The 26,448-nt window shown below is 39.9% G+C and overlaps 1 protein-coding gene across 2 annotated transcripts in view; it reads left to right on the top strand.

Annotated features, from left to right (window-relative positions):
- LOC133996114 (oxysterol-binding protein-related protein 10) overlaps positions 1-26,448 on the top strand; it is a 74,987-nt gene that overhangs the window by 35,687 nt on the left and 12,852 nt on the right. For both annotated transcript variants that reach the window (XM_062435671.1, XM_062435669.1), the window contains 2 exons: positions 9,192-9,423; positions 14,398-14,528. In XM_062435671.1, coding sequence (XP_062291655.1) covers positions 9,192-9,423; positions 14,398-14,528 — 363 coding nt within the window. The remainder of the gene's footprint in view (positions 1-9,191; positions 9,424-14,397; positions 14,529-26,448) is intronic.

Raw genomic sequence — 26,448 nt, 5'->3', positions numbered from 1 at the left:
TGAGCAATATTTCAGTCAGCAATATTTCAGTATGTTTAATTTTAATGAAAAGTCCTGGCTCCAAGCAGGAAAGGTGGTGCCGACCATAAGCAAAAATTCTGGGCTTCAGACCAGACTGGCTCCAATGCAAACAAACAGATGTCACACCTCGCTATGTCCACCTTTTTATATGCAGTCTGTGGTCTGAATGTGGCGTCATAACCCTCCAATCTAAACAATTATCTCATCTCTCTTTATAATGGCAGGTTTTTTAACTGCTTGGTGTGTGGCGTTGGGAAGAGCAATAATTATTTTGCCTTTAAACATGGTTGGATGAACACGTTACAGGAACTAGTTCAACCACCTCAGAGTTGTTGGACTTGAACAGGGAAAAAAAAAAACATACCCATAACCATAAAACTATACTTATTTTTACGTGGCCTGTGTCTCCAGAGCCTTTGGCCTCACTGGTCTCAGGTGGGTCGCTGGTGCAGTGAGTTCAGCAGATATTTCTGGCTTCCTGGCAGGCTTGACCCTGACTGCAGCGTGCTCCCTCTTTACTGTAAGTTCAGCTTTGTTGGCATTTTTAATGCATATATCAATACTGATTAACATGGCTGGTGACAGAGGGAAGAGCCGGTGGAGTCGTTGAACCGTCTCTGTGTGGTGAACGTGTGCAAAAATCAACATATGAGATGTAAAAGTGTCAGCACTTGCCAAGAGGGTAAATTGTGAAGGTGATGAACAGGCGAAATGTGACTTCATCCATATAGAACATCTTTATGTGTCTGACCGTGTTTTCCTGCTAATCCCTGAATGTAAGGAGCACAGCCTGTACGTTTTTTAATAGATCTGTTTCCGTAAGAGTTTAAACTTACAGACCTGCAAGCAAATCCTGAGTTAATTAAAAATCCCTCCACTTGAAATTTCGTATCAGTTTGTGACTTAGTTTGAAGTTGAAATCCTCATTAATTCTCCCCGCCTCAGTCACCAGACCTGTCAATTCTGGTTACCACTTGGCCTTCATCTGCTACATCTCCATACACCCGGCCCAGTCATTCACCATTCTCTGCTTATCTTTCAAGAAAAGATTGTTTTTTTCCCCCATTGCCTCTTAATAGCCTGTCTGCACTTGGTTTTATAGTGATTAATTGCAAAAGATTAGGCTTGAAGTTGAGCTTGCCAAGTGAAAATGATAAAGACATGATGAAGACATGATTGTATGCTTGCCTGGCAAACTACTTTATAGCCATTACCTGCAGCATTTTTGCTTTCTGCCCTTTTATTTTAGAAATGAAATGTGCTTTTTGGACTGTTGCCAGGCAGCTGTGCATCTGGCCGGTGAATTATGGAGATAAGATGACTTAGCAGTTGGGAAGGAGGAGGAGACATGGACATGGAGAAACAAGAAGCTTTCTAAATGTAAAATAGTTTTGTACATGTAAGCAGTCGGTACACAGGAGGAAAATACAAGCAGCGAGGGAAGAGGTCAAATCTTCTATCATATTTAATCTTCAGATGATAGCTTCTGAGATGTTCCCATTTTTGTCTTTGAGTTTAGATGTAAGCTATTCAGCTGTGAAAACAAATTTCCCTTATTATGAATATCTGTGACTCTTCTTCTTCTTTCTTCTTTTTGGCACTTCTGCCTTTATTGACAGCACAAAGTTGCATGAGAGGAATGCAGAAAAGGTTACCCGCCTGGATTAAACTGGCGTTGTTACAATCACATAGGGTGTGGATCTTATGGCGTCGGTTTTCCAGGAAGCCCTGATATGTGGTCTTTTAAATTACTCACTTGGACCAGCTGACTATAGTTCAATAATCTGTTTATCAAACAAAATGTAATACCTCCATTTTCACAAATTATAACAGAAATGTATTGTATTTGGTTTGTTTCCAGCACTGGACATTTGCCACATGCTTTTGCTCCTTCCTCTTTAACCTCATTTCCTGTAACCCAGGACCCCCAGGTGATGCATAAATGGTGATAAAGAATTTAATAATTGATAAAAATGTGAATTAATAATTTTATTTACAAATGAATAAATTAATCCATAAATAAATAGACACAATTTAAACTATTTATTTTTTAATGTAATGTCAAGTAGAGGCAAAAAATAGTTTTGAAGGTAATTTGCACAAATTATTGACCAAGCTCATGCCTTTATTACGACTTGAAAATACAATTAATTAACTTACCTCTTATAATTTTGTTCATTATCGATTAATCTGTTTGATATTTTTCTATGAAGCAATTAATCATTTAGTCTAGAAATAGCTAAAATAGAAGTTACGAGAGCTCAAGATGACATCTTTAAATTCCTTGTTTTGTGCAAGAAACTGCAGAACTCAAAAGTTATTCATCTTGCAGTGATATAAAACAGAACAAAGCAGCAAATCCTCACATTTGAAAAGCTGAAATTGGTGAATGTTTGGCATTTTTTTCAATAAATAGCTTATTTTTTATCTATGAATTGTTTCAGCACTTATTACGTGAATGCTTGTCAATTGACAAGTTTTGTTCTGTTTTATATCACTGCAAGATGAATAACTTTTGAGTTCTGCAGTTTAGCTGTTATATGGTGTTCATTCAGACAATGGAGGCACAGTGTTTTGACTTTGCTGCCCAGCTGAAGGTTGCAGGCAAATGAAGGCAATCTTTCACCTGTAGTTATCAGACTGAGGATTCAGAATAACAAAGACGACTCTCATCTTAAACTGGGACAAAGAAGCTTTGTGCGAGTCTGCCAAATAGGACGCTCTAGTACGCCACAGGCTAAAAAAAAACCCCCACTTCTTGCCTAATAACCTGTCATGTAATTGAAAACTCACAATAGGATTTAAGTACCTTGTATCACTGTGTCCCCTCTCTTATAACGGCTCTAGTAGGGGAGTAGACTGCCAAATCTTTAGCTAAACAGTGTATTGAAAACTTGGCATTTACCTCAATGGTTCATCTGGGTCCTCTGCTCATTATTCGGATGCCACACTTGAAGAAGCATCCATATTTCATGCAAAGCTTTTTCTTTTATGCCTTTCTTGCTCATTGAAGGCCTGGCTGGCTTCAAGTTGTTAAATTCCCCATTCAGATCCACCACGCTGTGTCTGCCTCATCACACTAAGAATATCTTGCCTAAATGATTCACTGTATGACAGAAAGGGAGCAACTAGCTGTCGGTGCGAGTGGAATAATTTCTCACCTCTCAGGAGCAGTGTCTGTCTCCTCGAGTGAACTTGGGACAGTTTGAGTAAATACCGAGCAGATGGTGCGATCATTAAGCAAAACAAACACTCCTTTTGGTGCTTGTGTTTCCTCCACAGACGGAGAAAACAAGGCCCTCTGTGATGTGTGATTCAATCTCCGTTTGACTTCACATTCTTTTGGTGCAAAAGAATCGGGTTGCTGCTTCCTGTGACCTGATTCGTGCAGTATCTGCCATCATTTAGCTCCTCTCATGGTCTCTCTCTCTCTCTCCACATCCACTGTTGCTTCCTCGCTCATCCTCCAACCTCCGTCCCTCCCTCCACTTGTCGTTTGCTGTTCTCTTTCCTTTATTCATAACAGGCCCATAAACTTATCTGACGGGTTTGGCACAGAGCCGGAGGATTCTGGAAACGACAGTAAAGGAGTCTGCTTGCACTGAGATTTATGCACCGCTGTACACAGTAGAGACCAGAAAGCTGCTTCGTGCTGATTATCAGTAGATTTATAGTCAAACGGCAGCATTGGGGATCTTTCTGCCCTACCTGCTATTTATCTTGTGGTCACTATCGCTGATACTATTCATAAACACCACTCTGTTACTTCCTATAAGATACCTCCACTTGCCTTTCCATCCTGACACAGATACACACAATTTTGGCCCTCTTTCAATCTGTCATGGATGGAAAGCGGTCTCTGCACATCAGTGAGCCTCCACATGATCTGCCTCCTCAGCTCCGCCCTGTTGATCTACGTCCCGCTTGCACTCACTGAACCGTCCTCACACCAGGCAGGAGGCCCATAGATGCAGCACAGACTTGAAATTCGACAAAAATATGTGATTATTATTGTCTTAATAGGATTAAAGCATCCTCTGCTCACATGGCTTAAAGGCCCTGCAAGACACAGGAGGTGCAATTACTAAAAATAACCTCTGCACAATATATTAATACATTTACAAGCCTTTAGTTATAGAGTTCTTCTGATATATATGAAATATGCTCGTGGTTCTAAAGTGACAGAACCACGAGCATATTTCCAGGATTATTAGATGTTCATACAAAAAAAAAAAACAGCACTGCTTTAAAAACCCTCAACGGTCTGTGTTTGTGGGGGGGTTGTTGCTTCATGAAGTGGAGAGATAAAGAATTATGACCCAGGAAGGCCAGTTTCGAGTTACACTACACGTTTGACTGCTTATCAGACTTCAAAACATGCAGCAGTTTAAAATATTACGAGGCAGGATTTTACTACTCTGGGAGAGGCGACAGTGACTTAATCCTCCAAGTTGACACATGCCAGGTAAATGATTTGTGTTTTGACAGCTGCAATATTTTAGCTGGATGAGGACGCCCCTGTATTTATTTGCTGGACCCCTCTCAGAACCCGGCAGTGCAAATGCGTTGGTCTTATTCAAATTTTTTTCTGGCAGTCGGTTCCCTTGCTGTTGAAGTAATGCTGTGTTTATATAGCATAAAGGATGGATTTTAGAGATTTGAAAGCTTTCTCTGTTTATGAATGGCGAGCATTCACATCATCAACTAAATGGTTGAATGGCAGACTTTTGTGGATGTGAGGCGTCCGTGTTTGTTTGGTTTGGTACTTTTGTTTTGTGAAGCTCCAGGTTTGATATATTAGAGCTTGCAGAAACATTTCCAAGATGTAAGCATGACTTAAATATTGCCTGATGAATTTCAGATTACATTTTTCCAAAAAAAAAATGCTGCATTTTACTCCTACAGTGACACTTTACATTACAGCGTAGATATGTTTGATGTGATATTTGATCTGCACTCCTCTTTTAAGTCCAGTGTAGATTAAAAATCTTTTGTTGTGCTCAAAGCAATTATTGCAGCACTGACATCTCTGAAAGGCAGCACTGAAACAACAACATATGGATGAGCCCTCTCTTATGTTCAAAGCACAGGCCATTGCCATGCTGTCACCTTCTATCCATCTGGCCATCCATGCATGCATCTGTCTGTCTGTTGAATGTGTGACGGTGGAAGTCAGACCACATAACCGTCTCTCTTCAGCTGGCTTGTCACAGCCGACTGATGTGAACTCATCAAACGCTTCGACTCGCGGTGCAGCAGCACCATTGGGCAGTTACACTGCCGCGGCAGAGCTGGATCACTGGGGTTAGGCTATTTCTGGAAGCAGCACTGGTCCTGTTGGCTCCAGAGAGCTCTGTGTGTATGTGTGTGATTTTGGTGGTGGGGAGCTGCCATTACTGTAAGCTCACTGCTTTAACGGCTTGTAGCAGTGGACTGCTGCTTTTTATCTTCTAGTGTAACCATATAAGTTGCTTAGAAACCAAACATCAATGTACATGCAACATGTAACTAAAGAGATATTAACATAAACAGGAATTGGTGTTTTGTTGTCTGTATTTTTACACATCTGAGATATTTTGTGTTGAATTATACAGTATGAAAGAAGAAATTTGCATTTTATATAAAATATTCATTGAGTTGTGTGTGTCTGTGTTTGACTATGCACGTACATACATGTGTCTGTGTTTTTTGAGAGACTTGAAGGTGACTTATTTAATTTAGCCTGATGATCAAAAGTCTGTGGTGTGTGTGTTTGTTTAGTGAGTCCGCCGTTACGGAGAGATGGCTTTGTCTTTTTCTCCTTTATCCATTCACCTATAGATATATATATATATATATATCACCACATTTTTCATGTTTGAATAAAAATGTCATCTTGTTATATTAAAAGGTTGCTGCATTTTTCTCTCAACCACATGACACCAAATGGCCGTGTTCTTTTTGAGCATACTGTGTGGCATGTTTTTTTTTTTTTGCTATTTAAGGTTGCATAGCAACACATTTGCTTGCCAGCTTAGATTGCCATCCTCTAAGGGCACCTTTAGTTTAGTTTACTTCTTGCCAGTGTCGACTTTTATGTCTGCATTTTCACATTACATCATATGTAGACAACCAGGTATATTTATGACATAACTTCAGTATCTTATGTGTCTGTATGAACTTTATGTGTACAGTATGTGTCTATTTCAATATGAAATAATCATCCTGTAGATTTGGCAGCTTGAAAGTTTTCTTTTATACAAAGCTGAATCTGGTGTACTTAGACTAGCAGATGCTGTGAACTAGAACCAGAACAATTACTTTTCTGGCCTGTTATATTGGCCAGTATATTATTAATCCATCTTTTTTCATCCTGTTTTTCCATGTTCTATTTCTCTAATTTTGGCTTTCTTAGTCTGTTTTGTACACACAACCTTTTGCATGTCTGTCCGTCCTGGGAGAGGGATCCCTTCTCTGTTGCTCTTCATGAGGTTTCTTCCATTTTTCCTCCGTTAAAGGGGTTTTTTATGGAGTTTTTCCTTATTTGAGTTGAGGGTCTAGGGATAGAGGATGTTATATTGATGCACAGATTGTAGCTTAGAGTCTAGCTTATTACAGATACACCATCGTCTCAGTTTAAGTAACTAGAAATTGCTGTACAGAAATAAGAGAAATGTATGTTTGAAGTAGTTTTGACAGTGATGCCATTATGCAACACTGACACGTATCCACCTGAGAACTTATTTGGGTCCCAGATCTCATCCTATGATATTTTTCAAAACTCTCAAATATCCATATTGGTCTTAAAACTGCATTATCAGTCAGGCTGTACATTTTGTGTATGTGACCATTTTTCATGATGTGAAAGGTATCAAAACATCAGCAGAAACTTATGAAGTTACCTTTGCAGCATAAGTCACTTCTCTGCTATCATTCATAATCTCAGTATGAGTCACATTTTCTTCTCATTCCTCAAAACTCAATCTTACATATTTTTACACTGGTATGCATGTTGAAGCACTCTTTGCTTTCACTTGATAAGCCACAGTACTGAATTTACAAAATACATATTCTTAAGCATCTGAGCAAACCAGATTTATCTCTTAAATATGAGGACTGTGAACTCGGATATCTTGATGTAAGAATTTTGACACAGTACAATAGAGAAAGGTAATAAAGTACAAAATCCAGAGTTATATGAACATATAAAGTGCAGTGAAATCATTTCTTTCCTTTTGTGGGTATCAGTCAATATCCGTCTAGAGGATTTTATTTGTGAAACAATGTGTGAAATTGAACAGCAAGTTCTTATTATGTGAAGGGCACTGTGAAAATGATCGGGTATCAGCATGCTGAACACTGAGAATCTATAAATAACAACCATTGGAAACGAAGGTTTTGAGCTGTGTCTGCCTGAGGACTCCCAACATTCGACCCAAGTAAATAGCTGAATAATTGGACAAGCTCCATGCTGCTTAGAAAAAAAAAACACCTTATATGAAAGTCTATGCCACATATAACACCAGCGCAACAGCGACTCCAAAATACTTCTGTGTACTGATGCAGGGAGACAGATGTGCTATTGAAGTGCATGCGGAGGACGAGTGGTTGTGAAGCCATACAATATTAATGAACGCAACATTTCCAAGCTGATAAACAACCCAGATTCATTAGCCCCAAGAGAAGCTTATTATCCACTAGCGAGAACCAACTTTGTCTTCTTCCTTTTGTGATACATTTAGGTGAGTCATACAGAAATAATTCTCGCAGTAAGAAATGTTCTGTCTGTGGGCGCAGAGGGGAAAAGTTGTCTTGTTTGAAAACTTTTTGCAGCTTTTTTTTTTTTGGCACTTCATTCCTGGAGCAGATGGTTGAGCGGCTTTGTTGCTGTCTGCTGTCAAGACTGAGGTGCAACCACTAGAATTAAGTTTTATTACTTCCTACACATTGGTTGAACAGTATAAATGTATGAGATGGTTAAAAATTGCATACAATGTCACATTCATATTTATTGTGTCTATGTTGTCCTTATACAAACTCTGTTCTGTCCCCTCACATGTCTAATTCATAATTATATGCTGATATGAAAAGATGAAAAGGTCAGTTATTGAAAATGAATTTTAATTTGCTGCTCAAAGTTTTTAATGAGCCTCAACTTTCTAAAGACTTTGAAGACACATCCCATTAATCCAATCTGAAGAAGTTGCTCAAAATGTCCCTCACCTGGTTTCCCATTAAACCAGTACTGGGAGCTACAGTGTGCTGACTGTCTTTTCTCTTTTAGACTTTTAGTTCTTTGGTCCAGCACCTGGTGAAAGTTTTCGTTCCGGACTTGTGCGTCTACGGCACAATTACATTTTAATGACACATCCCATCCTAATGAAACACCACACTCACTTCTAATTAGGTCTGCAATTAATGTGTCAAAAGAGAAAATGGAAATGAAAAGATGGGTTTAGCATTATTTGAATTTCTTACAAAACCAACAATGTGTAAGTTTGACTCTAAATACTTTACAATATGACTTCTCTTGTCCTGTTTATATAAAAAAAAACAGGTCACAAATATATAGTTTCACTTCTATAACACCGTTTTTAACATGATGTTACTCAAACCAGATGCTTGTCTGGACCGAGATGGTGGACTGAACGGCAATCAGACAGCCTAATGAGGCTAACGTAGCTGATAGAAAATTGACACGGAAAAAGAACTATAAACACCAGGAAAAAGTTTTGTATTTGGGTGTTTAAATTTAAATTCAAGTTAAATACATAGTTTGATTTTTTTTTTTCTTTTCATAAAATGGTTGACCAAGTTGCTCACAAGTATAATATTGATCTCTCAGCCATCCGGTGCTGTGTCATACAAAATGATCATGAACAATAGGGCTGATCTAATGAACATTTAAGTTGGATTTGGCTCTTAAAACCAGGTTTAATGTTTCATTGTAGCCAAAAAGGTTTTCTGGCAAGGCCAGCTGAGAGATCCAGTTATGGGGCTCATAGTCTCACCTTATGTACATCTGCAATCCAAGCCTCGATTTGAGTAATTGATACCATATTATGCGGAAAAAAACCAATCAGATTTATCCCTTTACATCAGTGGCTTACTGGTAATATGCGCCATGACCTCAGATCGGTAATGTATTCTGACAATGTATTTTAATGCCTTACATCACTGTTCTCTGCCAGGTGATGTCCCAAGCAGAAGGCCAACAAAAGAACCTTGTCCAGTCCATTGACTCACTACCCACCAAAGGCCCACTCTCCTGTCTGGACCAGGATCTGCTGCTGCTCAAAGCCACGTCGGCCGCCACCCTCAGCTGCCTGGGAGAGTGTCTGAACATCCTCCAACAGACCCAGAGCCACAGCCAGGCACCACCTCAGTCCCAGGCCTCCCAGCGCAACCACGGAGCCCCCTCCGGTGAGTTCGCCCTGGGCCCCGTTCCAGTTCTGCTACTGGAGCCCCCGACCCCTCCATCTCCCCCATCCCCCTTGTTCTTCCAGTGCCCTCTTCCAGAGCCCAACATCAGCGGCAAGGGCCAGCTGGGGCAGCTAGACTGTGGCTCTTGTCCTTGCCTGATGGGTACCATGAACTTCAATGTGTGCAGTAAATGTTGTTGAATGTTATATTTGGTGCATTTGTGTGTTAAATTGTTCTTATTTTGTTCCATTTATGTTTTGTTTGTCTTGCAGAGATTAGTTGTTTGTTCTTTGTTGTGGTTGTTGATGCAGATTTTCCATTCATTGCTGTGTTGTGTTCAATGTCGTCAGTTGCATTGAAATGCCAATAGTTCCTCAAAATCTTAGTGCCAAGTGTAAGCATGAATGTGAAGTGTGTATGAACATGAATTAATCGTCAATATTGTTTACAGAGTTCTTGAAAGCATTTCAGTCTATGTCCCTACATGCATGCCAGAGAAAAAATCAGGGTTTATGTGTGAATAAGTAAACCTAAATATAAAAAACAAGTACTATGCACTTCTAAATCTCCTCAAAAGATTAAGGAATCCACACTGGTGCCTAAAACTGTCAGACCTCTGCCATGTTTAACCCTCTTTGTGCCAGATCATTATGGATCCAATAAAGTTCTTTCGATTTAAACCTTCTGCTGCCTGAGGGTGGTTCTATGGGCCTAACACAAAGGATTAGGATAAAGGTGGAAAGTAGACCCCAAATACAGGACATATGTCAACTTGAGTTAACAAAATGCTATCAACCAATTCTAATTTCCCTAGTTATAAGAAAACAAATCTTGTCTTTATAAATTTTCTAAGTCACTGTAGAACAGCATGATTGAGGTATTTGTCAGCGAGGTGGTGTAGATTTGATTTAAAGGAATACTCCTCTGAAAATTGGCATTATAATCAGTGCCTGGAGGCTTGAAAGGTGGCTAGTTTATAGCTGCTGTAGTCAGATTGAATTCACAGCCGTTACAATGGATCCCAATGGCGACTCAGAGGTCAAGGCAAAAATAAGTGTCAAAACTGTCCATAGAAACCTCTTTTAAACACCTGCAGCACAATTCCCGTCTCTGCTGTTCATCTGTATCTTCACTTCCAAACAGTCCTTTACTAACTGAACTACTTCTGTTTTACACTATTGCCTCCTTCAGTTATTCATTTGCAAAACAAGGATTGTCTGAAAGATACTGAAAATGCATATCAACAGTGAAGAAGTTGCTGCAGAGTTTTTTTGGTGAAGTTTCTACGGATGATTTGGATTCATGAGGGTTAAGACCAAAAAAGTGAGATCACAGATACAAGCAGTCGAAATGAATTTCCTTTGCAGGGCAACTTGGAGTGGAACCACTGCTCCTTCACTTGAAAGAAGTAAATTGAGGTGGGATCTGATTGGGATTCCTCCTGGACGCCTTCATGTGGAGGTACTCCATGCATGTCTTACTCTAAGGAGACCCTAGGCAGACCCAGAAAATGCTGGAGGGATTATACTGTGATTTTCATCCGGCCTGGGAACATCTCGGGATCCCTAGAGATAAACGTGTACGGGCTGTCTTGCTTAACTTGCTGCCGCCGCTACCTGATCCCAGATAAGTGGCGGTAAATGTGAGGATGGTTCATTTTGATGCATGTTTTTGTTGTGGCATTTGGGTTGCCATTGGAGTCCATTGTAACTGCTGTGAGTCCAAACCTTCACAGACTGTCCTCTGAAGGAGCAAGCTACAATGTTTTCTGAGACATCTTTTAAGCCCTACAGGTGTATGCTTTCAGGGTAATATTCCAACGCCATCTATGACTTTGGGGAAGGTCTTTTGGGTGTGGGTTTTGGATGGGTGACAGATTCTAGCCAATCTGTCGGCCTTGACAGTTTGTCGGTCTTCTCTTTGCGCCAACAGTCACCCTGCCCTATACCTGTTCTTCAGACAGGGGGTGGTGTGGAGTGGGACCGCCGGGCCGCAAGTACAAACCTCTTTCCTTCCGCTGTTTGGCTGATGAGTCCTGTGGGGGTCCAGCTGCTCCCCGCTTACGGCATGTACCCCCCACACCTCAGTGAGGAGATTTTTGTTAGGAATCATGGGTTTTGCCGAGTGATGTGTAACGTGGCTCACCGGCATGGGCAGCATCCAGATTTGATGCAGCTGATAAAGGGAGTGGCTGGCTGGTCGGTTGGTTGTTTGAATGGTTTAGTTACGCCCACACAAGAAAGCTTTGCCACTGCATGGGAAAATGAAGTCTTTGGTAGTGAGCCGAGCATGAGGTTGGACTGAGTTTGGCTGGCACGATGGTCCCTCCGGGCTCCTTGTTACTACAAAACCAGCGCCGCTTGGTTGAGTCAACTCCAGTAATGGCAAAGAATGTCAAAGGAAGTTAAAGGATCTCTCTCTGGGTAAACTCCCACCAGAAACCTGCCAGTCACAAACCAGACAGCATATTATCAGCTGATGGCACGGAGGGTCTTTGCTGCTCGCTCTCGCTCTTTTTGGATCCCCCTCCCTCCCCTCTGTCACATCCATCAAGAGCTTGAAGCCCAACCCTCTCTCACCCACTTGCTCAAAATATTTTCCTTTAAGGAAATGAAAATCCATAAAGGAAATTAATTTACTTTGCCACCAGCAAACTTGTCCCCTTAAAGCTTAACACAATGAATATAAAGTTGTACCTTGATTGAGAAAAATGGAGATGGGAGTTGAATGACACTTCTTTATTAAGAGAAAATAAAAAAGGCAGCAGAAGGATAAGAGTTGGATATGAAAACAATACACAATTTGAAATGATGTCACAGCCCAGAAATGGAAGGCAATGGAAAACCATTGGAAACATTTACTGCATGAATGTTTGTCTCTCTACTGTTTGATCTGCGCCAGCCTTTTGATTCACCTGCATGCATCTATCCAATGACCCACATACCCCTCTGCTCACTGAGTGTTTCTGCTTCTGGTGCTTAATTGTGACATCTCAAGAGAAAGTCTCAAAGAAGACGTATCTATTTTGGATTTATAAGAAACAAGCTTCCTGCTTATAAAAAATCATTATTACTACCACAAACATGAACTATTTGCAGCGTTTTTTTCCCCCCTTACACAGGCAACCACTGACTTTAAAATGTCTCCAGTATAACCTTTTCAAAATACAGCTCAAACATTTAATTTTAACAGCAATAACAACTAACTCGCACATACTGTATACCTTTGCCTACGGGCTGAGCCACCCCCGCTCATGTCTCTATGGTGCAAGCGTCCAATATCGCCACCACTGTTCAGGTTCCTGTTAGTCAAACTGTCAGTTGACCAAAGCAGAGACCTGGCCTGAGGGCTATTTCAGTTCATTTTATCAAGACTAGCCTCAGGCTCTCCAGCATGCCGACCTGTGTTAGCTTCTCGCTAATGGATATCAACAAACGTCCTCTTGGTGCATTAGACCTATAACCCAATTTGAGAGCTGGGATTGGAGATGAGAAAGGCTTTTGGTACCTCTCCATTAGCAGTACTTTGAAACGTGATCATCTACTGCGATGTATTTTAGAAGCTTTTAAATAAAAGTTGCTTCTCGGTTTTAGGTTTATTCATATGAATTACAAATCACATTATGTTTATACAGGCATTTGTGATGAGTCTGCTCGCACAGGAAATGCAAAATGTATCAAACACCTGACGGTACAGTCTCCCTGCATTAAATACAGATTTAATAAAGTAGGAAAGTCAAAGGTGACTGAATTTGATGTCTGTTTTTAATGCTGTAGTTTGTAGTGTTGTTAAGCAGTTGTTGAGTAAGGAGCCTTTAGTGAATGTTGTAACCATGGTTGATGTAAAGTAATCAGTCTTCCTGTGTTTGGCATGGAGATTTTTCATCTGATTACATAACATAATTTTCTCACAGATTTGCAATTTAGCCCAAAACAATTTCAAAACGAGTGATTGTTAGATGTAGAGTGATGTGTTTAAAATTATGTATAAAAGAAATCACTAATTTTGCTCAGAAGTATAAGTTTGGACGGCAGAATTTTGTAAAACATTAACGCACATTGTTCATATCTTCACAACACAATACTGATAACACTGAATTATCAACCAGGCTTAGTTTGATGTCTCTTAAGCCTCCACATCATGGTTATTCATGTACAACATCATACAGTAAGACTCAACTCTTGTAAGTGCCTTTTTGTTTAAAGTAGTAGCTGCTTAAATTTAGAGTAATAAATTCTGCAGTATTATTAAATGTGCAATGTAGAAAACTCACAAATCCTGATGATGTAATCCAAATGCATTAAAACAGCACTAGCGAAGAGAAACAGCTGTTCATTGTTGTTCCTCATAACACTTACTGACTGAAACTCATATAAAGGGATTATTCCTTAACAACACTGCAAAATACAACCTCCAAAATGAGTTGACTCAACACCTCTGACAGTCCAGAGAGGCTCAGTTCTTGATTGTGTATTGATTTTTAAATGCCTGAACAACTACAGTCACTGACATACAATTGTTTCAAGGCTTTGTCATGATATGCGGCCAACAGGGTTTAGATTTGTTCTTTATCTGTGGATCATTTTATTGTTTGTGGCCCAGAGTCTACATGAATCATCATTCTAGTCAATTCTGTTTGTTTGACCTGAGTTGAGTCATTGCATTGCAACAGGACAGGATGTCGCACAGAACAAATATTCAATTTAAACAGACACACAAGAGCACACGCACGTTTGTAATTTCCTGGTGTCTGGTCTCTTGTCAATCACACAATGTCAGAAATAAATCACATTTTCTCCCACATCCCTCTTCGATCCTTCTCGTCAGTTTCATCCCTATCAAAAATCGAGCATTAATACACACAAATCAACAGGATACATCTTATAGTCTTGAGTCCCAATTATCTCCTCCTCCACTCTTTTTATCACTAGAAACTGGCACATGGCTCTGACAGTGCACTTGTCGTTTTTTCAGATGGTGTGCCTGTGTGGACTGTACCAAAGTCGCCCTCAGGGGAGCAGTGGAAGAACGGCGGTCTGACTCCTCTGCGATCAGCCGAGCCCTCCCCGGCCCTCAGGAAAAGGAGCCTGTCCCATGGTGCTGAGGTGAGACACGTTATGTCACTTTTTCAGTTATCACCCTTGTCGTTTGTCTCGCTCTTTTTTGCTTTTTTTTTTTTTTGCTGATATCTCGGTGTATTAGAGATCTGAGTTCACAGGCGTAAAGAGTCTCAGACGTGGGACTGAGACAGCTGCAGGGCTACACAATTAATCTAGAAGATGTCGACTTCAAAGTGTTTCAAAGGTTACTGTGCAGATTGTTGTCGGTTAAAGATAATCATACTAATTACAGTGAGAAATTCCTTATTTGTATCAGCCATGATTTTCCCCCAACCTACAACCTTGATTTTACTGGTAAACATTTTCCAAAGGACGTTTTTAGATATATATTATTCATAATTTTTGACAGCCATTGCACAATTTATTCTACCTATCTTTTAAAGTTGACTTTCTTGCTGTCACAGAGTGAAATAAAAATTGAGGGTTTCTTGCAAGACACAAAATCTCCTCTGTGTTCCAGCAGGCTCAAACAAATCAGTGGTACTGACATTATTGAGGCATTGAGGATTGTCTTGCCTTTGCCCTTGTTGCTCAGCAAGAGAAGCACTCAACGCTTCTGAAACTTTTAACAGAGTTGCTGTCAAATAAGTGGGTCATGCAGTATAGAGCCAGAACTGAGCCGATCCCAGGAGGAGGCTTCATGAATTTCTGTCTGCCTGCTGCAGAGAGGGGCTGCATGAATGTCTGGACCACCCTGTATCATTGACAGAAAATGGAGAACAGGTGATAGTGACGTAATCGTGCGTCAGTTGGGTGGAGAGTGAGAGGCGATGGGTGAGGGGAGTGAGACATCGGTTACTTGCTTTCTGTCCCAAATGGAAAGCAGACCTCTTAATAATTAATTTAGCTGATCATCATCAACGTAAAAGGACAAGTCCACCCTAAAGGAGCATTGCTGTATGAATAAAACTTTCTACAATATCATCATGAAATATATAAGGTTGCTCTTTCGTTATCTAGCATTTTTCTGTGTGGTATTTTTCTCATTGCCATGGAAATATAAATGATCTGAGCTTACATCAAAGTACTAACTCTACTACAGTAGATTTTTTCTCTAATAAATAAAAAATCTTTGAACAATATAAAACATCAGCTGTTGATGTCAAGCTTTATTTTCATGTGTGTCACAATCAAACAGCAAGCAACAGCAATCATTTTAGGAGAAACAGCAACACAGAGATTAAAGTTATTATCCTGCATGTATGACCACAATGCAAAACAGCAAACTATAAATGTGGAGAGTCATATCTTGTAGTTGAAGTATGCAAGGCAGTTGAGAGAAAGATGGATCCTAAACAAAGTAACTAACATTTGCCAATTATGTCTAGTGTCTGTGAGTGGATTTAAGTGTTGTTTTACTTTCAGAAGAAAAGATGAGTTTTGTTTTTACACATTGCAATTTTTCCCTCAGTATGCATGTAGCTGTTCACCTTTTAAGTCAACTAAACACACTTCTGATAAAAGTTGAAGACAGGAATCGGTCTTATGAAGATTTGATGAGACTAGAAAACAAGTGTGTGCATTGAAGTAATGGATATATCACAACAAATTCTCACAAAGTCTCCACTATACATATGGGCAGCTGACTATTGTTTTAAAACAGACTTGAACAAATGTGACTCTGTACTTTAATTCCCCATCGGCTATACACGCTACTGATCACAGAGCAGTATGGCAGCCATTGAGCTCAGGTTTGGGTGTGTAGTTAACATAGACCATATATACAGATGGACAACACAACCATTTTCTGCCAATATGCAAAGTGAAGTTTATGGGAGCTGTCATGTTGCATTTGTGATGTCATTTCCAACTAGAGTCTGTGCAGTAGAGTCAGGGGAGCGGGACAACAGCCCCTGGTGGTCCCCCCGCTCATTTGACTGACAGCTGCCTGCCACAGAGTGAAGCCAGGAGCTGTGATGGAAAAATAAACCTGCCAAAAGCAATTATGAAACTGGCTAGCTACAACCTTAACCACTTTCACATTAAAGTAACATCACTTTAGTGTCTTCCGATCACTCAACTCTTTGGCTCTGATGGAGTTTTGAGAGGCTGTTAATCACAGCTCTTAATAATGTCATTTCACACCACTTTTATATTCTCAAATGACAAATTAAAACCAAACAAATCAGAAAAATGAGCACTTTGAACATACATGAGCATGCATCACTATGATAAAGACTATCTAATGTGACAGAAACAACCTTTGGAGGCGGCAGCTGACCTGTATTGCAACCAGCCACCAGGGGGCGATCAAAATATTTTGCCTTCACTTCTGGGGAGCTGTCATGTTGTCCATCTTTATATAAAATCTATTATAATTACCCTTTAATGGTGTTGTATCAGCTGCACAGTTAAACTGTAACTGCTGTGTTAGTTAGTCAGTAGAGGTTGATATAGCAACTGAAAATTAACAGCAGCACGAAGGTTGTTAATTTGCACATTATGTAAACATAGGTCATATTTCTGAAACACGTTGGTCCCTTAGGTCACGTTAATCCTCAGTTCTGTCATCCTGTTATCCTCACATGGTGGAATAATTGAACCCTCCGTTATGAGTAACAAGATGAAGATTAATGAGGCAAGCATCATCACAGCAGCATTTACTGCCACACCCACTCATAACAGCTTCTTTGTTAAATGTTACACTCGTGCTGTCACCTGTCATTAAGTGTCTTTTTATGGAGCAGCGTGTTAAAAACTCATATCAGATTTTATAACCAGGTACGGGATCCAGATAGGGACATTTTGCCCTTGAAAATAGCAATTATCAGCCTCCTTTTTTAACTCCATGAGGGATTTACTGTGCTGGCAGCAGTCTAATGAAGAGCCAGAGAGATCGTAATCTGTCACGTTAATGATCATTTTGTATTGACATATGAGTGTAAAAAGGGTATTACAGCTTTGCACTGTCAGCCCATTCACAGCTAATTGTCAAGCTGTTTAACATACTTCACGGTGCACAATTAAGAACAGGGAAGGGCAGCTCATAATGATGATTTGACTCCTTTAAAGACATTTCGGACAGTATTATGGCAGTTGTGATTTAGGGGACTTCAACCAACCATCTGCAATGACATTCCTGCCTCTGTCAGTATGTGTATGTCAACTGGATGTGCTATTAGGATACTGTGTTCCTCTAATAGGTAATATCAAGTCATGTCGGTCATAAAATGAGGTATAGACTTTGAGAAAATTGTACAATTGACCATCTGGGATTTGTATTATTTGAACTTATTTCCTCAGAGCCCCATACAGTGACATGGAGGTAAATGGAGATAGAGTCGGGCTGAAATCAATTGGAAATCACTCCCTTGTTCACTATTCCCTGTATTACAGTGGTTTAGCATACTAGACACATTTAATTTTAGACTTTTTTTTACCACCTCTTACCACTGCTGTTTCAGATTTTGCACTTCCTCCTCTCGGCTCTGCCCCGCAGCTTGAACCAGATTTCATTAGTGCCTTCAAAGATGCTTTGGCCGGCGTTTGAAGAAGGAGGGCAGAAAGATTGGAGGAGATGCTATGCCGATTGCCAATTTTTTTGCGTTCATTTTCGTTCTCCGTTTCTTGTCCTCATTCCCCTAGACCAGGACGTTACAGCACATTAGTCCAACCTGACACGCACATTTATTCATCTTTTAATGAGATTCAACACTATCAATCGTCTGTTAACTCCCAATCCAGACAGAGTGATTGAAAGTTTCGTGTTGATGTGAAGGAGAGGGGAAGGTTGAGGATGTAGAGGAAGAGATTTGATAGTCTTACCTTTTACCACTTAGGTGATATTTAGATAATGAACGACAGAGATGGTATGTGTTCTTGTGTTCATCTTCTATCAGATGTTAGAGGTGAAGGTGGGTGACAGTTATTTTGCCACCTTGAGGATATGAAACACAATGCAGGTAGGTGCAAAGGTGTGACGGGATCATGAGCCAGACCACTTCCTGAATCATTCATTCATACCTTCTTTTTTTTCCCGGTTTACCATCTTGGGTGTAATCTCATGAGTAGTCTTGAGAGCAATGAAGAAAATACATTACCCCAGAGTAGTAAAGGTTTGCAGTTTGAATTATGTAGCACCACTGTGGTGTTTGATATTCAGTCCTAGTATGCAGACAGCAGGAGTAAGCGCGGGGCCGGTGCGTGACTGTGGGAAAATGGGGAGGAAAAATTGCTGGTGCTTGCAGAAATCAGGTGGGTTTATGCATTTGCAACAGCAGCAGTGTGCTCCCTTGCTACATATTAGATCCGGGCGCTGTATTACTGTGGATATAAGCTGCTGCTGTAGAACAGAGTTATTGACAGACTTTCAGTAAGCCTGGTATTAACAGCTAAAGGCAGAGTAGGGGAGGAAATCTTTCCTCCTGTGTACCCGTTGTACCAGCGATTTCTCTCAAAATGGGAAAAAAGAAAAAGTTGATTTTGAAGATGGTCAGTTTTATTCTTCATTTGTGTCACTGGATTCTCTTCTAATTTACAAGGAGTGATTTTGTCCAAAATAGTGTTTTCTTTTGTATCCAGACAGAGACAAAAGGAACAACATTATGACTCTAGTTTTATATTAAGTTAATTGTATTTATAAAGAGCAAAATCACATCATTTGCCTTGAAGGATCCGTATCCTAAGATCAACTATTGTAAGATTCAGATGGGAACAATCCTTTAACTCTGGAAGAAATCGATGGTTTGCAAGAATGAACAGACATGTGATAGATATATTATGTAGCGAGTAATCAATAATAATAATAAAATTCCACTATGGAGACACAGAAAACAAAATAAGATGGATGGATTGCTTTCAAGCATTTTCAGCTAAAATCTCTTGTTGTTTCTTCTTTATTCCAGCAGAGGGCAGCAGAGTTCTCTGCTGTATTGCTGTGCAGCTCTTCCTCTGAATGTTTCAGTGTATTAGTCTGTTGCACTGACAGTGAGTGTACACTTTAACTCAAAATCAATTGTAACATTTAAACAGTGGTAATTACATTAGTGTGAAGCGAGCTTTGGATTATTAGTTCTGCAGCTGTGGTCAACCTACAAAATCCAGAAAACATAATGAACTTTCAAATTTATTTGAACTACATTATTAGAGGTTTCTGAACTGGCTCACTGCAGTCAGCCAGGGTAATAAAGTGTTTACATGATGCTGCATCAGCTTTGCTTGAACCTTATTAACTGGCAGAAAGGTCCTGTCAGTCCCAGAGCGAGAACACCGAATAAAGAGCAGAGTGTTCTCAGGTCTGATTCAGTCTGTTCAGAAGCGAAAATATCAAACCATGAGTCACTCTCCGCACTGTGATCCCACTCGTTATTGAACTGCAGCTTTAGTCTGGGAAGCTGGCGATGACACCTGCCTGTGGTCTTAGAAACTTCTTCCTCCTTTATGTCTCACTGCACTCCCAATGGATGCACCAGAGCACTCAATTTTTACATTAAAAAATATAAGATATACTCAGGTGTTTCTTCTCTTTTTGTAATGTTTGTATCTGTGAGGCAGATTTGTAACCTGTCAACAGAGCATCCCTGCAGTGACAGAGACTGTTAATGTTAAGCTCAGTGGTGTAACATTTACAATATCAATAAACAAACACTCTGAACATGGTGCGATCACACTGTTAAAAAAAACTCCAGTAGGTCTGAACTCTGACTTAAAGCGTAGGCGTTGAGTAGTAACACAAAGAGAGTGTTTTGTTAATTGATGAGAAGTGAGGTTACGTTTTTAAAATTTCACTGTTCTCTACAGCGATGATTCTTTGTTCATCACATCTGATACACAATGTTTGTCAGTCTTTGATTTTCTTTAGATTTTATATCAAAGGGAGAGCAGTCAGTGTGGTATTCACCTCTTGTGTGAAGACAGGGAAATTTAAAGATCCCCTGCAGACAAATAAAACACTCTGCTTTGAAGAATGATTTATCTCATGATGAAGTCTCATTTATTTGCTTAGAAAGTCTTTAAAAGCACAATCTCTAATCCATAAAAAAAAGAATAAATCAGTTGTCATGTCACAAATTCACGCTTGTACGAACACATCTTAAACTCATATTTAAGGTGAGCACAGTGAGACTTTCCCTCTGCAGCAGATAGATGGGAAAACAGCCTTTTGGTATAAAACTCTGCACATACATCATCCTGCACAGTGAAGCTCAAACGTCCAAGTTAAGTGACATAAAGCGAAACACATTCATTTAAAAAAAAAGATATTAATAGTGTGTGATTATATTACCCCATTACTTTTTGAGTTAGCATCATTGGAAATGTATTTCTGCTGCGAACAGAAGCCGAGAAAATCACAGCTTTGTAAAAGACAGAGTTCAAACAGAATAAGATGTATAGTGTTTCTTGCTTGGTGAGGTTAAACTCCCCCTCCTGTCAAAAATGAATTTGCTTATTGTTATTTCAGTTGGATGTTTGAGCTTCACTGTGCAGAGTTTGACACTAGACGACTGATTTCACTTTAATCTGCTGAAAGTGGAAAGTTTCTCTGTGCTCACTTTAAATGTGACTTTAAGGCGTGTAGCTACGAGCACGATTTGTGACATCACTACAAGTTTGTGGTCCAAACGGCAGCTTCCCTTGTGTGAAACTCATAGCCTCCAGTGCACATACACTATGAATGGACTCAGCATTGGTAGGAAACGTCTTGTGTCCAGTGGTTCAACTCTTGAGCTGAAAAACATTTGCATATTCATACATACAACTGCTTCATCTTTAACTGGGACTGGCCTCAACATGACTCACCACCACAAGTGTAATGGCGTTCAGTTTCTTTCATCTTTGTGGAAGTATGTGTAAGTATGTGTGTGTGTGTGTGTGTGTGTGTGTGTGTGTGTGTGTGTGTGTGTGTGTGTGTGTGTGTGTGTGTGTGTGTGTGTGTGTGTGTGTGTGTGTGTGTGTGTGTGTGTGTGTGTGTGTGTGTGTGTGTGTGTGTGTGTGTGTGTGTGTGTGTGTGTATACACATTCTGCTGCTCATTATAATTTATACATGAAGCACCGAAACCCGAAGTCTCAGCCCCACTTGTCTCGTTTTTGAAGAAGAAGCAGAAGAGATTTTTCCGAGGTCTGATTCTGGCTCAGTGTTGATTCATAACCATTCAAGTGGGGACTAAAGCCTGTGCTTTATTCATGGCATTTCTTCCGTGTTGATGGTGCATCTGAGCTGCTTTTCCGCCTCTTTTTTCCCCCCACTAGTGTTGTATTCTTACTCCTGCTAGCCAGAAATAATCATTTTATTAGTTCACTGCTTCTGTCACCTTCTATGGTTTCATTCCTTCCCCAATTTTATTTTTTCTTTTGTCACATCTTACTGAAAATGTTATGTAATGCTGGAAGAACAGTCTAGTTAGAACAATGTAAACTCATTTATTTCAGTCTGTCTAAACATCATCTACTATTTAACTGCCTTTAAAGCTCCTAATTAATGTAAAATATAAGTATCTCACAAGTAAATTGTATAAACGCTTGTATACTTAAATTGGCAGATGCATGGTAAAACAAATAACCTGTAGCTTTGAGATAAATGGGATCCAAACTGGAAGTCCTTAGAAACTGTAATTCAAAAGCTTTTCAGTATCTCCCTGGAAGCTGACATTCAAAACACACCTGACATTTAAGAGAATAAGGAGAGCTTAGAAAATACAAACCCGCTGCTAGTTAAGTAAGTAGATCCGTGCATTTATTCAAATAGCCTGCTCTTTCAGGCGCTGTTTATTTAAATCAAGGATAAGCATTCAGCACACATCCAGGGAGTTAAGTGATTGTTTGACTAAATTGTCAAACAACTGAACCAATGATTGTCTTTTGAACCTGCTATGATTGCTAATGCCACAATAGCAGACACTGCTGACTGAAGGTTTATTAAAAGTGAAGTGAAAAACACATCTAGGCGCCTATAGTCTCGATACATACAAGACCTATAATCTGCAATTACAAGAAGATGAAGCTTAAGTGACGTTATATATACTAATATTACCTGAAAGGTGAATAGATGCAGGTTTTGTCAATGATATGTCAGTATTAGTATCTTGTTTGGGAATAATATGAGGAGCAGTATAAAAATGATGCCTGATATGTTGCACTGATACGATGACACATTATGAGTCAACAGCGATGGCATGCATCAAGGGGAAAGACAGTTTGGGCTGTGCAGCGTGTGAGAACATTTTTTAGCCAAGCGCAGACTAAAATATTTCAACAATTTTGATGAATTGCCTGGAGATTTTGTACAGATGTCTCCCCAGAGGAATCCTCATTTTTCCTTTTAGTGCCATGAAGTTGACATTTTTGGTTCAGAGTGAAATATCTCCACAAACTACTGGAAGGATTGGCATGGAAGTTTGTGCACACAGTTTGAATCATTTTGGTGTTTCTTTTAACTTTTCATTTAGTGCCATCAATGGCCAAATATCAGCATAACTAATAGCACTCTCAACAACTATGGCTGTGTTCAGTGTTAATTAGCAAGTGTTAGCATGTTAAGCACTAAACTAAGATGGTTAATATGGTAACATTACCTGCTAAATATCAGCATGTTAGCCCTGTTGTTGTATGAATGTTAGCAGGCTCACAGTGTTGCCCTGCATGGCTGTATTCTTTTAGTCTTGATAAGCATTCATAAGAACTCAGGCTACTCTAAAGCACAAATAGAATAGTACTGAAATGATTAGTTGATTAATTGATCTGTCAACTCTGCTGATATGAGGAAATTAATCAATATTATCTAATTATCAGGAGACAATGGCAAACATTCAGTGTTTAAAGCTTCTCAGATTTGAGTACTTGCTGCTTTTCTCCATTTTTTATTGTAAATCTTGTGATTTTTAACAGATAATGACAAAATAAGTCATTTAAAGATGTCCAATTAAGTTAATCATATCAACCCTCTATTTAGATCTTTGCTTCCAAAGTCATATATCATAATCGCAGTATGTCTGTGCATGTTCTTACTGCAGTGATGAGACTTATGAACTTAATGGTGGTATAATTTTAAGATGAGTCTAATCATTTAAAAACCCTTATTGAGGATTTTGAATTTGAGCTGCTGAGTCTTGCTATATTAGCTTGAGATCCTTTAAATTTTTCTTCTGCTGTTGATGTTTTCACGCAAACATAAAACCCCTGGGATCTGCAGCTGATTATATGCAGTAGACATGGGTATGCTTTCAGGTTCAGGGTCAAGTCTAGTTTTCATCTATGTGGAGGAAAACACAGCTGGAAAACACTGTAAATAAATTAAAATCTAGTTTGAGCTGGGTGGAGACAAAATATTTAATTTGTGCTACAAATCTGGTATTGTTGCTCTGGTTATGAGGAAACAATTCAGGTTACCATCTGACTTTCTCTTTCTCTTGCCTATGCCCGAAGGGAGCAGAAATCCACTTTTACTCTAGCACACACTTCAAAGGCAAAGGCAGAGCTAGAAAGAGGACACTACTGTCGGAGAGCGATTTCATAACAAATGGTTTGGGAGTTGAGTCTCATACACCTACTCTGTCCCCTGGTTCTCCGATGGTGTTTCCACAAAGAAATGCGTAAAAGAAGCAAAATAGAAGTGATGGTGATAGGGGGATGAAGGGGGTGGCTGGCGAAGGAGGACCAGCCCTCAAAGTTTAGCCTGGTCGAACCGAGAAAAAAGGAGTCTTTGAAATGGGAGCACAAGCAGACTTGCCCTATCTGTGGGCGCCCACACTCTCCCCTGATGCTTTGCAAGTGAGATAGAAACAAAAGAGCGAGAAGCGTTCAGAGTTGGAGAATAAAGAGAAAAGAAGGAGGGGGGGGGGGACTATGCGAATGGATGAGGAGACAGTTAAGGAGAAAGATGATGATGAAACAAAATAGCTGAAAGAGATGAGGGAAAGGAGGGTGAATGAAAGAGATGACGGAGATGACAGTGCGAGGGCAGAGGAAGACAGAGAGCAAGAATGAATCAAACGGGAGACCGGAGTCAATTAGAAAGAAGACTGTCAGGATGGAGCAGATTTAGGGAAGACGACTGAGGAAGAGGAAGAGATAGAAGAGAAAGGAGTTTGCAAAAAAAGAGAGATAAAGTGTGTTTGAGAGCCAGACAGACGCCCATGAGTTCCTGGAAAAGAGTTGAGTACTGTAGGACTGCAGACTAGTGGTAATTAAGCAGGCTGATATGCACACCCCACCCGCATGTGCGGAAGAGGAAGAAGAGAGAGATAAGTGAGGGGGTTGGGATGCTAGATAAAACCAGGAAAGATGGAGGAAGGGAGGAGGAGGAGTAGAAGGAGGGGATGAAGCATGTCAGAAGGGGGCAAGAGGGAGGTGGGCAGAGGAGGAACAAGTGATGAGGTAGATGCTGTGAGGGGAGTAAAGGGTAAAAAAAAAAAAAACCGACGTAGGGAAACACAGCAAAGGGATGATGGGAGGGGTGCAGAGGGAAACGTCACTGGGACTTTCCCTGAGCTTCCCCCCCCCCCCACTCTCCTCCTCCTCGTTTTTTCAGAGTGGGTGGTGGGCAGAGAGAAGATACACTCTCTGCAAGTCACGCACAGCCGCTCACCACCTTAACTCAGCCACATTTGTACATCGCTCCAACAAAAGACTCCTTTTTTTTCTTTGAATACTCAGTCAGAAAACTCTCAGATGAGGAATATGTGTATTTATTTTTGTTTTCTTCACCTCTCAGAGTTTTAAACTCTTCAAAAGATACAATTTTCTACAGGTTTTCCTCCTGAGAGTTTGTCTCTTTAATTGAGTTTTGCTCTTAACTGGAGCCTCGTGAAGCAAGGACTCATCTTTAACTTCTTTCCTTTTGGTGGATTTTTACTGCTGGTTGTTGAGGCTGTGCTACTTTTTTCCTTTTTTGGAGATGCGATCCAGTATTATGCAGGTCAAGCCTGTAGCTACACAGCAATGCAGTGTGAGTGTTTATAATAAGCTTATATTTTGTGTGTGTTGTGCATGTATTCATCCTTCACCCTTACATATTGTCTTTTCATAATGTTTTAAAAATGGGTTTTTTGCAGCCTGGAGGGGTTACACTCGTGCATTTTAGCAGTAAACGTTACTGATCTGAAATGGGAGGAATAGTTTTCCTCCAACACTGAGGCTCTTTGTTGACTTCATAAATTATAGAACAAAGTAGCCAGCGGGGCTCGTTCTGCTGGTAAACATTTTCAGCATCTGTACAAGTTGTTCAAATGATTTTTGAAGTGGACCAAAAGGAAAAGCCTAACTTCCTCCCAGTCTCATGGATAAGATGTACAAAATAATATTAGTAGACAATTCTCCAATAATAAGGAACTGTTATATAGTGATTTATTGATGGTTAGAAATTCACTATACCTTCATAGATCAGTTATAATCTATGAAGTTATTGCATGTTTTGGGTTGCCAGGTTGCCAGAAATCCATTTGGCTGCTACAGTGTGACGTTAATCCATTAACAAATGCTAAATAATCCATCAAGCTAGAAATCTTAATAAGTTAATACATGGATTAAGTCACATGGTCCAAACACTGTAAGGCAGCTTCACAATGCAAAGGTTGTTCTTATTAATGGATTATAACTGGTCTATAAAGCTTTGTAAATGATTTGTTACTGTAACTGTCAATAAAGCCATAGTTACATTTTAAAAAGCTACATTAAGGCTGCCTTATTAGAAAGTGGCAAATCAAATTTAGCGATTTTGCTAATTTCACTATTGGCTTTTCAACGTTAAAGTTATGTACTTTGTTTTTGCTGCAGGGTATTCTTTCTGAAAATAACCACAACGCCTGAAGACTTTGTTCTTTTGCTACATACAGTAACATTCATGTGACTTTTCATCACACTAGCAGTCTGTGATGGTTAGTGCTAATGTCCTGAACTAGCATCCTGTGCTAGCATCCTGCAGGTAGAAAAGTGGGTGTGAAAAGTTAAAATATGTGATTTAGTCAGTGAG

Source organism: Scomber scombrus, chromosome 16 (genome assembly GCF_963691925.1).
Source record: "Scomber scombrus chromosome 16, fScoSco1.1, whole genome shotgun sequence".
Classification (NCBI taxonomy): domain Eukaryota; kingdom Metazoa; phylum Chordata; class Actinopteri; order Scombriformes; family Scombridae; genus Scomber; species Scomber scombrus.
Note: the sequence above shows the minus strand (reverse complement) of the source record. Positions and strands in the feature narration are given on the sequence as shown.